Below are 13,717 nucleotides of genomic sequence, written 5' to 3' on the forward strand. Positions count from 1 at the left end.
CACTGAAGATAACAACGTAATAAAATTGTGAAAGATAATCAGGCTTATACTGGGATTCTGTTCGGAAGCGTGACTGAGTCTGGAGTCACGCAGCTATATTATTAGGACAGAGGATTTCAGATCGTGGGGGAAAAAAAAGAAGCTCGGGATTGAACATCGATCATACCCGGGTTTCAGTCAGAGGCAGACATTCTTAACAAATGACACACCTGGGCGCAGTGTGTGTTGAGTGTGTATCAGTTATAAGCATCCCTTGTTGTATGACAGCATCCATCTGTTTACACAATCACATTTAACGGACTCACTTCCCTTCAGGGGACACAAAGTAATGACACAGCAGGGAGTAACCAGTTTGCACTTTTCTTCTATATTGTGCTAAACTCAACTCATTTACATTCGAGAGCAGAGGTCTGCAACCTGCGGCTCGGGAGCCACATGTGACTCTTTTGTCCCTCTCCCCGTGGATCTAAAAAAAATAATACTAGAAGTTAGCAATTTTTTGGGGGACATAGTTATTTTTTATTATTTAGATAAAATATTATTTAAAATAATTAATGAATAATAAAAAAATTTCTGTCAAAATTTTGAAGTAGTTGAAAAGTTTCAAAAATTACCTAAAAATATCCCCAAATTACCATAAATGTCCAAAAAAGGAAAATAAAATGCAGAAAAGAAGGTGTTCAAAAACTAACCATAAAATGTCCAAAAAAACTAGCAAATAAGTGCAAAAAATTACCATAAAATGTTTTGGGATTTGCCAAAAAGTTAGAATATATATATATATATATATATATATATATATATATATATATATATATATATATATATATATATATATATATATATAAAATCAGAAAATAAAGTGTTTAAAAAGTAACTATAATATGTCCCAAAATAAAAACTAAAAAGAAAAAAAAGGCATAAAATTACCGCAAAATGTACACAAAATTGCCCAAAAATTCAGAAACATTATGTTTTAAAAGGGAAGGAAAGAAAATGTTCAAAAAGCCAAAAATAGCACAAAAAAGCCCCCAAAATTTAAATAAATGAATAAAATAAAAATAATATCCATAAAATGTCCCGAAAAAGGAAGAATGTGTCCATGAAATTTCAGAAACTTGACAGAAAGCTGGAAAAGTCTAAAAATGTATTTAAAAAAAAACAAAGTCTGAAATATTACAGTCAGACGCGCAAAAAAAAAACTGAAGACAAAAGGTAGAAAAAATCCATCTCTACGTATCGGATGCTATATATTTTTCTGTTAGCTCCCGGTCATCTGTACATTAGAATACTAACACTAACAACACACTGTTTCCTTCATCACAATGTGCAAATGTTTTGCGGCTCCAGACAGATTTTTTTGCAATTAATTTGGCCTAAAGTGTCTCTTTTGCCAGAAAAGGATGCTGACGCCTGTTCTGGTGTGGGTTGACGAGATATATTGTGTTGGTCTGAGCAAGGAAAAAAGTCTTAAATTACTTTCTCTTGTCTGGAATTCATATTGTATAGAACAATATGTACAGTCCAAAAGTTAGTGTGCTTTCAAAAAAAAATGAATAGCAGACGCTTTGACCTGCACGGATAAAGCTTTGTGGATAATGGAGAGATTTATTACCTTGTGGATAAATAATAGCTGACCTTACAAAATGGGTGCAGAATGCGATTCATCTTGCATTTATTTGCATCTTCTAAATGCCTGCGGTAACTCTGTACAAATGTCTGTTGACATTAGGAATGCTGAGCAATTAGAAATTCCCCCAAAACACTTCTGGCACAAGCGCGAGGACATACGGTATGGTTACCTCAGCCAAGGACGGGATGTTTTTCTCTGCATTAATTATTTTTGCCAGAAAGTATACGGTTATACAAAAACAAGTTTTTGTAAGGAGGTGTGGGACATCAATAATAATGACAAGGTTTGGCGCACATTATATTAGAATTCCCGCACACTGAATGGCAGAAACATGCATGATAGTGTTAGAAATATTTCAGTTTTTTACTATATACAGTACACTGGTTAACAGCTTTGTACACTTGTGTGATAATAGCAAGGTTTCCATACATCCACCTATTTTTTTCTTGAATTAAAAAAAAAAGTGAAAACAAACCTGAATGGGGAAAAAAGCCGAACATTTAAAAAATAATTATTTTGTGGATTTTTTAGCTTATCGATAACAGGATTTGCAAATAAACGATGTCAGATCCGGATACCATTCCGCATATTTTGACTGGATATTATGTCATACGACATACGTACACATTGTAATCACAAAAAAATGTTTGGGGGACGAAGAAATTGAAATATTTCTGGAATTAGTAAAAAAAAAAAGAAGAAAAAAAAAGGCTCCTGTCAGTATTCACAAAATAACATCAAATAGAAACTTGCATTGTTTTGCGCATTTTCATAAAATTTGCTTATCTTTTTTTTTTTTTAAATCAAATAGAAACTTCATTAATTATAAATATTACAAAGGAGAACTTAACAAAGATGTCAAAACTTCCTGTTATTACATCATCATCTTTGCTACTCTAGATCAGTTCTAGTCCAAATTTGTTGCAGATCTGGGAAATGAGTCCAGACCACAACAGTCCCTTTGTTGAAAAAGACACCAGAGTACCGGACTGGATCCATTTTGCGAAGATTTGGACTGAATTCCGTAGCACATCTGGCGCATGTCTGATCCAGTTATATTTTTGCTATCTGAAGACCGAGATATGAAGCAATCTGGATTTGATTTTTGCGGATCTCTTTCACATCGACAAGTTGATGTACAACGCGTTTACGCTACACTTCCTCTGATGGTTTTCATCTCACGCATGGCGTACACACGATGGAACGATTAAAACGCTCTCAACAATCTCCCAGCCCAAATAAATTAGCCCGCTGTATTAGCTAGCAAGACGCTGCTCGCGCTTCAACGTCTTGTCAATAACGTTCATCTTGTCTGTACAATCTTTTTTTTTCTCTCCTTAAGACAATAAAGTTTATATTTACCTTTTTACGTCTTTTTTTTTTGTCAGCTGATGTCGCTGGACGTAGCTGGCTACATCCACGGAGGACAAAGCCGTGCGCGTCACATGACCGCCCTGTCACACCGGCTACATACAGCTAATTAAAGGTAAATACAAACCTTATTGTCTTAAAGAGCAAAAAAAAATAATTACTTGAAGCGTTATTGTATTGAATTGAATTGTTTGCACTTCAATGTGTTTCTTAAAAAGAAGTTGTACAACCACATATTTTGATTGGGACTATTTGTTTCATCTTATTTATCTTTTTTTTTTAAATTCATTTTATTGTATGCTCTATGCAAAATGACTTTTATGAGCAAATTGAAAAAAATATATTACTGTCATTAATTTAATTAAATTTTAAGGAAATTTGCTGTAGTTGGGATATATGTCATTAAAAAAAAATCTGTGATTGTTTTTTGGGAAATTTTATGTATCATAAGTACTGATTGTATCGGCCCTTGGTATTGGTATCGCTGAGTGCTGAAGATTTGGTATCGATAAAAAAAAAGTAGTATCAAACATCCCTAGTTTTTATTCGGCACATACAATGCATGTTTCCTATTACACATAATCATCATTGGTTTAATTCATCGTCCAATCTATGGAAAACACATGCAGGTCATTTGTTATCAGTAGCTAATTTAAATTTGTCGTTAGCCATTTCACAACATAAGCACATCTATGGAAATATTTTTTCATTGCTGTATCAAGGTTTCAAATATTGCCTGCGCAGTAAAATATTGTTTGTACTTTCATTTGCAGAACACGTCAGTCTGTACTTTAAAAAATTTGTTTTAAGTATTAGAGTTGTGTACTTTTACTTTGAGTGAAATGACCTTTACTTATACTTAAGAGTGAGCGTGAGTATACTTTCGAATGTCACTGTCTTTAAGCCATTAGGATGACATTAAACTTTAGTGTCCCCATTATTGGACACGCACGCTCCAATGATTGCTCCAGTCACGAGCAAAGGAAAAGGGAACTCATTCACTTCCTATGCATCCTTTCCACAAAGCTCCCCCCCCCCCCTACACACACACACACACACTTACAAACGCATGCAGCATTTGGGATCTGCCCTACGGCCAGAACACATGCACGCAGGCAGCGCACGCGTCGCCCGGCCGAGTTTCACCTGAGCCAACTCCGCCGTGGACTCACAACAACATCAACCCACACAGAGGAGTTTTCCCTCCACCTCCTTTAATTCATTATTTCCACGCACGCAAATTAGTGGAGGCGTCGGCCAACCTGTTGCTCTTGCACAGAGGAGTTATTGGAGATGAAGACGCATTTGAAGTTTTTCTATCGCACGTGGATTGGAGTTGCTTGCGCAGCAGGTGAGGAGACTTCAAAAACTCATTTTTTGCGCGCGCTAAAAGTTGGACTTGAGGGGCGCAAAGTTTAAAAGTGTATTTTTTTTAATTATTAACATAGATAGATACATTGAATTTTTTTTTTTTTTTTTACCATTTAAGTCAAATGTTCTATTGAAGAACAAAAGAACTTTCATGGAAAGGGCACATTGTCACAACAGTGGCCTTTTTCTTTTATGCTTGTCATATTATTGTTTTGTCTTCATATTAGTACATTTTATTTGACCTGACATGAAGGTGCAGAGGTTTCTCCATGCTTTTTGCTTCACCCGGCTTTTTTTTTTTTTGTTCAGGCCCATTAAAATATGAATTTAATGTACATCAAATGACTATTTATTTATTTTATATATATTTGTTTTATGTTATGGACAATTTCCTAATCTATTTCTGAACCATGTTTGGATCACTCACTGTCACTACACACTGTAATAGTGCTCTTTGATTAACAGTACAATACAACGTTCACAGCACAAGTGTCAAATTGTAGTTTTGTGGGCCAGATGCGGCCCTGCACGTCATTTTCTTTAGTCCTTTTGTTCATATATACTTATCCATTAAAAAAAATGTATACTATTCAATTAAATGCAAAGGTAATGGCCCGACGATATGTGTTCCCTCACAGAACTTACTCGGCACGAGTTCTCACTACACATTTAGTCCGTTAACAAACACAGTGCAGCTCAGCTTCTGGCTGTCCAACGTTATGGCTAGCAATATACTTTTGTCACAATGTCAAACTTGTTATCTCATTAGAAACAGCATCAGCATTTATGAATGTAATGCTGTGCAAAAAAAGTGGCAACCGTGAAAAATAGCTTTTCAGATCAAGCTAAGGCAATAACAAATACCATTGGTGTTTTGATGGATGGATGGATGGATAGATAGATAGATAGATTGCGACGTAGCTAGCTAGCTTGCCATAGATAGATAGATAGATAGATGGATTGCGATGTAGCTAGCCAGCTTGCCATAGATAAATAGATAGATTGCGACATAGCTAGCTAGCTTGCCATAGATAGATAGATAGATAGATAGATGGATTGCGATGTAGCTAGCCAGCTTGCCATAGATAAATAGATAGATTGCGACGTAGCTAGCTAGCTTGCCATAGATAGATAGATAGATAGATAGATAGATGGATTGCGATGTAGCTAGCTAGCTTGCCATAGATAAATAGATAGATAGATAGATAGATAGATTGCGACGTAGCTAGCTAGCTCGCCATAGATAGATAGATAGATAGAGAGATAGATATATAGATAGATAGATTAGATAGATTGCGACGTAGCTAGCTAGCTTGCCATAGATAGATAGATAGATAGATGGATTGCGATGTAGCTAACTAGCTTGCCATAGATAAATAGATAGATAGATAGATAGATAGATAGATAGATGGATTGCGATGTAGCTAGCTAGCTTGCCATAGATAGATAGATAGATAGAGAGATAGATAGATTAGATAGATTGCGACGTAGCTAGCTAGCTTGCCATAGATAGATAGATGGATTGCGATGTAGCTAACTAGCTTGCCATAGATAGATAGATAGATAGATAGATAGATAGATAGATAGATGGATTGTGATGTAGCTAGCTAGCTTGCCATAGGATAGATAGATAGATAGATAGATAGATAGATAGATAGATAGATAGATAGATGGATAGATAGATAGATGGATTATGATGTAGCTAACTAGCTTGCCATAGATAGATAGATAGATAGATAGATAGATAGATGGATTGTGATGTAGCTAGCTAGCTTGCCATAGGATAGATAGATAGATAGATAGATAGATAGATAGATAGATAGATAGATAGATAGATAGATAGATAGATCGATAGCCACATGCAGCCATAGTTAGCTAGCTTGCCATAGATTGATAGATAGATAGATTGAGCAATCCCGCAGTGTCCCAGCATTTTGTAAGGCACCAGGTGGAGGCATGATGTTGTCATGTGTAATGTAATGTTTGTTAATGCTTGTCCAATTGGGTTAACGCCACAGGACTGACTACACATTTAGTACATGTAGGCTGTGCTGTGAATACAGTGTCAGAGTGATGTAGATTGGATTGACATGGGCAGGAGTAACAGAGGGTCAGATTTGTCTTACGTTGGTGAAAAGTGAGGGGATGTCACCTACTTGTTTTGTTATTTGGCTGTGAAGTGAAGCTGCAAATCGGTTTTAGAAAGCTGTGTGATGTGTGAGTACAGCTGAGCTTATTTGCAGTCTCGCTCAGAGAGACTTGATACGCACGTTGGAGTTGTTCATCGCTCATTACTGCTTAACAGCTGCTAATGAAGTTTTTTTTTCTTTTGTTTTTTTTAAGGTACAGTCACTTTCTAAAATCCCAACTCCAATATGTAGCATATTTCACAAACTGGGGAGTGAACAGTACTGCATGTGTAGACAGCTCACTGCAAATGATGACATGTCATAAAACCACGACATTGTTGCTGTCCGTATTTTGTTTGAACTTGTCAAGAAAGAGAGAAAAGACCACTGACCACCTTGAGGGATGCTGAATCTCAATTGTGATCTTTGCAGTGGGCGGAGGTTTGACTGTAAACAAGTACAGTTTTTTATTACCAGCGGTTAGTTTGTCCATTGGCGAGTAATATAGGGTGACCAGAGGTGGCGTTTTAACCGGGACATTCCCACTTTTGAGCCTCGTGTCCCAAGTCCCAGCACATTTCGCCAGCTCTATTGTTTTGTCCCAATGTTACGCAGATCCCGTCCCGGCGTAGCACTTATTAAGCCGTTTGTTTGGGCCATGTGTATGTCAATCACACAGTTTTCATAGCAATTCATACAATTAACCAAATAAAAAGGAATTTCACTGTTAAAGTCCTTCCTATTTACTTTCACGGTTGAATTCTTATTCTCATCCGCTAGAAGGCGTGGTTTCATCATACCGGAACTAAAAGTACTTCTTGCTTCTGTGTCTAAGAATCGTAGGAAATATCAACATTTCCTCCAACAAATCCGACCTTATTGGTTATTTTGCCATGCACAAAAAAAAAAAAAAAAAAGACCAAATAGAGCGTATTCCACGACAACTCCCCCTAGAGGAACAAGACGCACTATTAACTCATTCACTCCCAGCCATTTTCACTGAAGCAATCCCCTTCGCTCCTGGCTGTTTTACTTGATTTTCTTGATTTTGCAAGGCCCACAGAATATTGTGTTCTATTGCTATAAAAACATGGAACCTACCAAAAGAAAGATTAAGGTCTCTTCTTTCATCGAGAAAAACGTAAATTTCTATCAGCTTCCGTTTTGCAGCAATTAGCATTAAAATATAGCTAAGTGTTATCATTATTCACAAATCTGTATAGAACTGTGGGGAAATCAGCTTGTTTGCAGCATGGCCCTGGTTGATCTCTTATACTCTGCTGCCACCTGCTGGCCGTTTTTGTACCATTGCTTTACCCGTTCTATGCAGTGCAGAGGCGGCATCAAAGCCTTCTGTATGCTCTAGAAAATACGACCAAATAGAGCGTATTCCGGGACACTAATGATTGAGGTTAGGAAGAGACTGAGGTTGTCGGATGGTTGACGTTACAAAATATGTAGTCAACAGTAAAATTATTACTGGCCTGTTTGATCAGTCAGATAGATACTCGTCTTCCAAACAGGTGAGTTTTTTTCTTCTTCTTTTTTTTTCTGGAGAGCTCAGTATTGTTCATTCGGTAATTTAACCGATTTGACATGTCATCATCATTACTCTCTTTTTTTTTTCTTTTTTTTTGTATGTGCGTGAGTGCGTGAGTGCGTGCGAGTGTGTGTGCGTTCATTAGTTCACCTAAAACCTATTAAAAAATCCTATACCGTTCACCTAAACCGAACACTTCCAGCCAGAGTTGTGAGGCCGTCAGGAAACCCGAGGAAGGACCAAAGAAAAGTAAATGAGTTGGCAGCGTATTTCCAATGTTACAATGCAGAACTGGCGTGATGTAAACAGTTGCCGGAACCAAGCAACAAAAGGTTAGATAATGGTGAGTGCATTGACTTATTTACAACTATTGAAATGACAAACCAGTATAGCATTTAGCATTAGCTAAAGTAATAACAACCACCAGTCACCAGATTGAGTAGCAATTACATTTGTTTTGCTAGTTCCTGGTGAGAATTTATTGTATATTTGATTTTTAGCAAAATTCTAGCGTCACCATTTTTAATTCCGAAAATACACGTTTAGCTTGTCGAGAAAATGATTACGTCATCACTGTTGGAAACAACACTGCACTTCAAGCTTGACGTGCCATCTTTTTTCTTTAGCGTCCGTTCACAGTCTTCAGTAAGCTTACGCAAGCTGACTTTACGCGAGAGGCACGATACACGTTCAACTTGGTTGCTGGCCAATCACAGTCATCAGTGATGGCTTTCGAACCCACGCTTCTTCTTAACCGTCTTAACAGTTCCACGCTCTTTCTACCATACACAGTCTTGACATGAAAAGAAAACAAGATGCGTGAGGGTGACATAAGTGTTATGTATGCATCGTTGTCATCATAGAGAGAGAGGAGGGGCGACGGTGGGGCCCACATAACGTTATCACAGAGAGACGGGTCGACACATTTGCGAAGCTTCAAGCGTCAAAGCTCAAATCACTTTTCTAATATCTGTCTTTCACGCTTCCCTGCCTTGAGTTTGAAAGACGCCGCTCCTATTAAAAGAGCTGCGGAATTTCTTGCCTCGTAAAAAGTGCAACTTGGCTGGTATAAAAGATTAAATTGCATTGAGTCTGCAGTAAAGGAAAGATTCATCTCTGCTCGGCTTCCTTGTATTTATTGAAGCGTAATTAGCCATTGAAAGACGCGCTGATTAAAGAGGCGAGGCGCGAGGAACTGAAAGATCTTTGACGGCGTCAATGTTGCTTTAAGATGTTTTAAGTACGCGTATCTCCACTTGATCGGATCATGTGACTCTCAGTTCTGGCTGTTATTGCGGTGGTCCACTTTTATGGTTGACTCATTTTGAGCCAACAAAAACCACGATTTCCCTGCGCTGATCTCACGATACGGCCTCGGGACTGCACCAGGGCACGTCCTCGAATATTTTTCTTCTATCAGCTGGAGAGTAAAACCCAGGAGGGAGGAATTCTGCTGGCCCACGTGTGAATTTTGCCGCAGTCCAAATAAATGGAGACCAGTTCTTCATTCAGCACTAGCGGCCTCTCTGGGCATATACATGTGTGGTCAGTCGCTTTCACATCAGGTTCGAGCACCAACAGCCCAAACATGACCAAAGTTGAGAGATAAGCTCTTTCAACTGCAGGAATTTACACACAAGGCCAAAAATGTGTCCTCGTTGGTGGAAGATTTTTTTTTTTTCTTCTTCTTTCTTTAGAGCTCAGTATTGTTCATTCGATTTGACATGTCATCATTGCGCTCCTTTTTTTTATTTATTTATATATATATATATATATATATATATATATATATATATATATATATATATATATATATTTTTTGTATGTGTATGTGCGTGCGTGCGAGTGTGTGTGTATTCATCAGTTCACCTAAAACCTATTAAAAAAAATCCCATACTAATAATATAATATAATAATAAATTGCCAAATGCAGAAACATCAACGTAAGTTATCACGATGTGGTGGCTCTCGCTAACAGGCAGAATTAAGTAACCAGAATTAGGTTAAAAAATTCTATATACGTAGACCATGTTTCTATAAATTTTGATATTTGGTTTTTATTTGAGGCAGATGGTGGAAGATTGTTGATGGAAACCATCTGTGGCATTTTTTTTGTTTTCATTTTTTTTTTTTTTTGCATTTTCTGTGCATCTATATGTAAAAATGCAGCGTCATCTTTGAAATGAAGCATTTCATCCGTGACAGCTTCATTAACAAAACAGGCAGGGGGAAAATCGACTTTACCTGCTGCACTGGCATTTTTGTGACTCCCATTTGGACAAAATAGCATACGCATCATATCATACCGTGTGTCGCTAGCTCTTATCTTCTAGATGGGTTGCTAACATCACATGAATGAATTCAAGATCAATCCCTCCACTCACATTCCTTCCGTCAATGTTGCCATTCATCAATTCTGCCATTAATCCTCTGTCCATCCTTACCCACCCAATTAACTCCTCACAGCAATCCAGTATCTCCTTTTCCGTACTATTAGCCTCACTTCTTCCCTCAATTCACTCATTCATTCATTCATGCACTGTAGCCACTTTGCTGTCTTACTTTCATCCATCCATCCCCTGCTTGTTTTCTTTGGAAAAAACAAAACATACTCAGGGTAAATGATTAATTTCCATGTTGATTTTCTGTTTTCGACCGTTCCAACCACTTTGCACCTGACTTTGATTTTGCACTCAGCAACTACAAGAGATCCATTTCATTATAACTTATTCACACGTAATTAACCTTTCGTCGAAAGTGCGCACGATTAGACACACAAGTGCTTCCGCTGTGGTAAATTATCATGAAGTAGACATGTTCTTCATTGCTGACCATTTTCACGAGTTCACAACTTCACACATTGTGTTTGAATGTTAATTTATTTACAACATTTTACAATGTAAATGTGCCCAAGTTAGCTCAGCTTTTTATTTTTGGGTGAGTTTTTGTTGGAGACATTTGTAACAAAAACTGGAAAGTCATTAATGTACATTGTGAACAATAAGGGACCCAAAACAGAACCTTGAGGCACTCCCAAGGCAGGTTTATTATATATATATATATATATATATTTTTTTTTTTTTAATTTTTTTTTTTTTTTTAATTAAGTTAGTTTTAATTAGTGTTTAGATTCTGTTAGTTTTTATTAGTTTTAGTTTTTTTTTGTTGGTTTCAATATTAGTTTTAGCGCAATATTTAATGAATACCATAGTAAAATGAAAAAAGTAACACATTTCTTACCTAGCGTTGCATTTCGGCTGAGTTAAATGGAATAAAGCAGGCAAGCCGAGCCATTGCAGCCAAAAGTCAAGCACGCAAAATTGTCACCTAAAAGCGTCGTCATCTGAAGCAGCTTTTTTTATTGGCTGCTCTTAGATGACATCACTTCTATGTGACACACTTTCAAACGTCTTTATTCCGATTGATATCGAAATAAATATGCTTAAAATCACATTTAAAATTATCCCCAAAGGTTCATATATTAAATTAATTACCAAAAACTACAACGAAGGACATTTTCGCTATAATTACAGTGAGTTTTAGTTAATTTTGTAAACATAAAATGTAGTTTCAGTTAGTTTTCGTTTCTTTAAAAGTATTTTCATTTTTTCAAATTCCGTAAAAAATTTTTTTTTTTGAATTTTAGTTTTACATTTTTTTTGTTAGTTTTCGTTAACTAAAATAACCTTGAACCTTTTTAACGCATAATAGACCTGACATCATCTTCTCTACCTTCCAGGTAGGACTTAATCCATATCAAATTCCTACAATTTTGTCATAAAAAATGCAGTCGTCCACTCCATCAAAAGCCTTTTCCAATTAATATCGATGTCAATCATGCATCTTGAAAACATTGAACCGTTTGCAAGTCAAACCATCACACCGAGGAAAATGTTTACTGCCGTCTCGAGCTTCCGTTGCTTGAACATTCCACACACGTTCGAATGGAAACCGTATCCTAAACGCGGGGACTGTTCGGCGAACATTACAATGCTCCAAAGTGCCATGTTGCTTAGCAACAAGCATCATTAGAACACTCGGAAGCGTAAAGAGAGCCACCCTTGCTATTATGTTCCAATTGCTTCCCAGCGATTGCGATGTGGTTGCATACGCACTCTTAACCTATCACACCTCTCGATGCTTGACATTCATAAGTAAGAGGTCAGTGGGAAAAACTTTTCAAAATCACCAGCTTCCCTCCTTTTAGGTAATAAGCATGGTGTTAACCTCTGTCCTGGACTTGTGTATGTGAGCACGGTCTCTAGGAATCGGATAACAAGCGCACTTGAAAGTTTAACCTTTGGGGGAGTTACTGCAGCCTGACAGTTTTAGGACCTTTGGAGACAACACAGGAGCCCTCGTCTTTAGTGCTCTGTGTGCTCAAAGGGAAATTTTCACTGCCTCATCATTGAAATGTCATCCATCGCTCACACTGGATGCCTCAGCAGGGGGACGGCGCTAAGAATGATGGCACGCAAAAAAATGAATCGCGACACAGAGTGTTCCTGTGAGGCAGGTACGGGAAGTAAATAGGCTGGGACCCACGATTTCAACATAGGAAGCCGAGCCAGATGGCTTGTGGCCGCATCCTTGGCAGGATGTTGGAAAGACCAAACTGCCCCAATAGTGGCGAGGACAGCGACGTAGTGGATGTCATCCCCCTTCATGCGAACAATGAAATCAAAGCCGAGTCAGGCCATCTCCTGGCTCCGGATGACGGAGGAAGCCGACCTTTTCTTTTAGGGGAGTCAGAGGGAGTATATTAGAGACCGAGGCTGGGACTCCACATCCACAGAGCGGGTCTGCTCCGTGGCCTAAATGGCCTCCCGTCCTTCACCGGAGGTGCAGAGTGGCCCCAGTTTTGGCCCTTGGCCAGATTTCTCGTCACTGGCATGTACGGACCGTGGAACTGCCAATGTGAAGGGAACATTTTTTGATTGGCGAGTACGTTTGAATGTAGGGCATAGCTCAGGCATGGGGCGGCATGGCTCTGTGGTAGAGTGGCGTCTCCCATCTGTGAGGTTGTGGGTTCGATCCTCACACCTGGTGAGTGGTTACCATGTCAAAGTGTCCTTGAATGGGTGGCTTTGTAAAGCTTTGGGCACCATATGACTTATATATATATATATATATATATATATATATATATATATATATATAAAGCAAAATTAAACAGGAAGACTGGGTTTAAAAAATCAAATAATCAATATTGAATCGATTTTCCTTTTCCAGCCTGATATCGATTCATAAAACCATAAATCGATTATGTTAATTACTCTTTTTTCCCATAAATTAATAATTTTGTATCTTACTGTTTTCTTGAAATTGACTATTCACATGAATTCAAAAGTATTTTCTTACATGTATGAAAGAGCTGACTTATTGCACTTTAAGACAATTCAGAATCCTTTTTATATTATATTTACAATTATTGAATTAGAATTTTGAAAATGTTTTCATCTCATCCTTGCTGATGTCAATATTATAACACATGTTACTGCCATTAATCAACCTCTGCAAAACTGTATTTGGAATTTAATATTTGTGGAGTTTTTATCATGTCCCTTGATATTTAAGAAGAATTGATGGATTTAAGTGAAGTGAATCAAAATCACATCGAACTGATCTTTTGTGAATCCAAATTAAACCAATTGAGGAAATTAGAATTGTTAC

The 13,717-nt window shown here is 37.5% G+C and overlaps 1 protein-coding gene across 1 annotated transcript in view; it reads left to right on the forward strand.

Annotated features, from left to right (window-relative positions):
- The first annotated feature begins 4,159 nt into the window (after positions 1-4,159).
- Positions 4,160-13,717, forward strand: part of flt4 (fms related receptor tyrosine kinase 4) — a 59,188-nt gene continuing 49,630 nt past the window's right edge. The window contains exon 1 of the mRNA XM_077577846.1: positions 4,160-4,355. Within this exon, the coding sequence (XP_077433972.1) occupies positions 4,298-4,355 (58 nt within the window). The 5' untranslated portion in view covers positions 4,160-4,297. The remainder of the gene's footprint in view (positions 4,356-13,717) is intronic.

The sequence above is a fragment of the Vanacampus margaritifer genome, chromosome 10 (assembly GCF_051991255.1).
Source record: "Vanacampus margaritifer isolate UIUO_Vmar chromosome 10, RoL_Vmar_1.0, whole genome shotgun sequence".
NCBI classification, from domain to species: Eukaryota; Metazoa; Chordata; class Actinopteri; order Syngnathiformes; family Syngnathidae; genus Vanacampus; species Vanacampus margaritifer.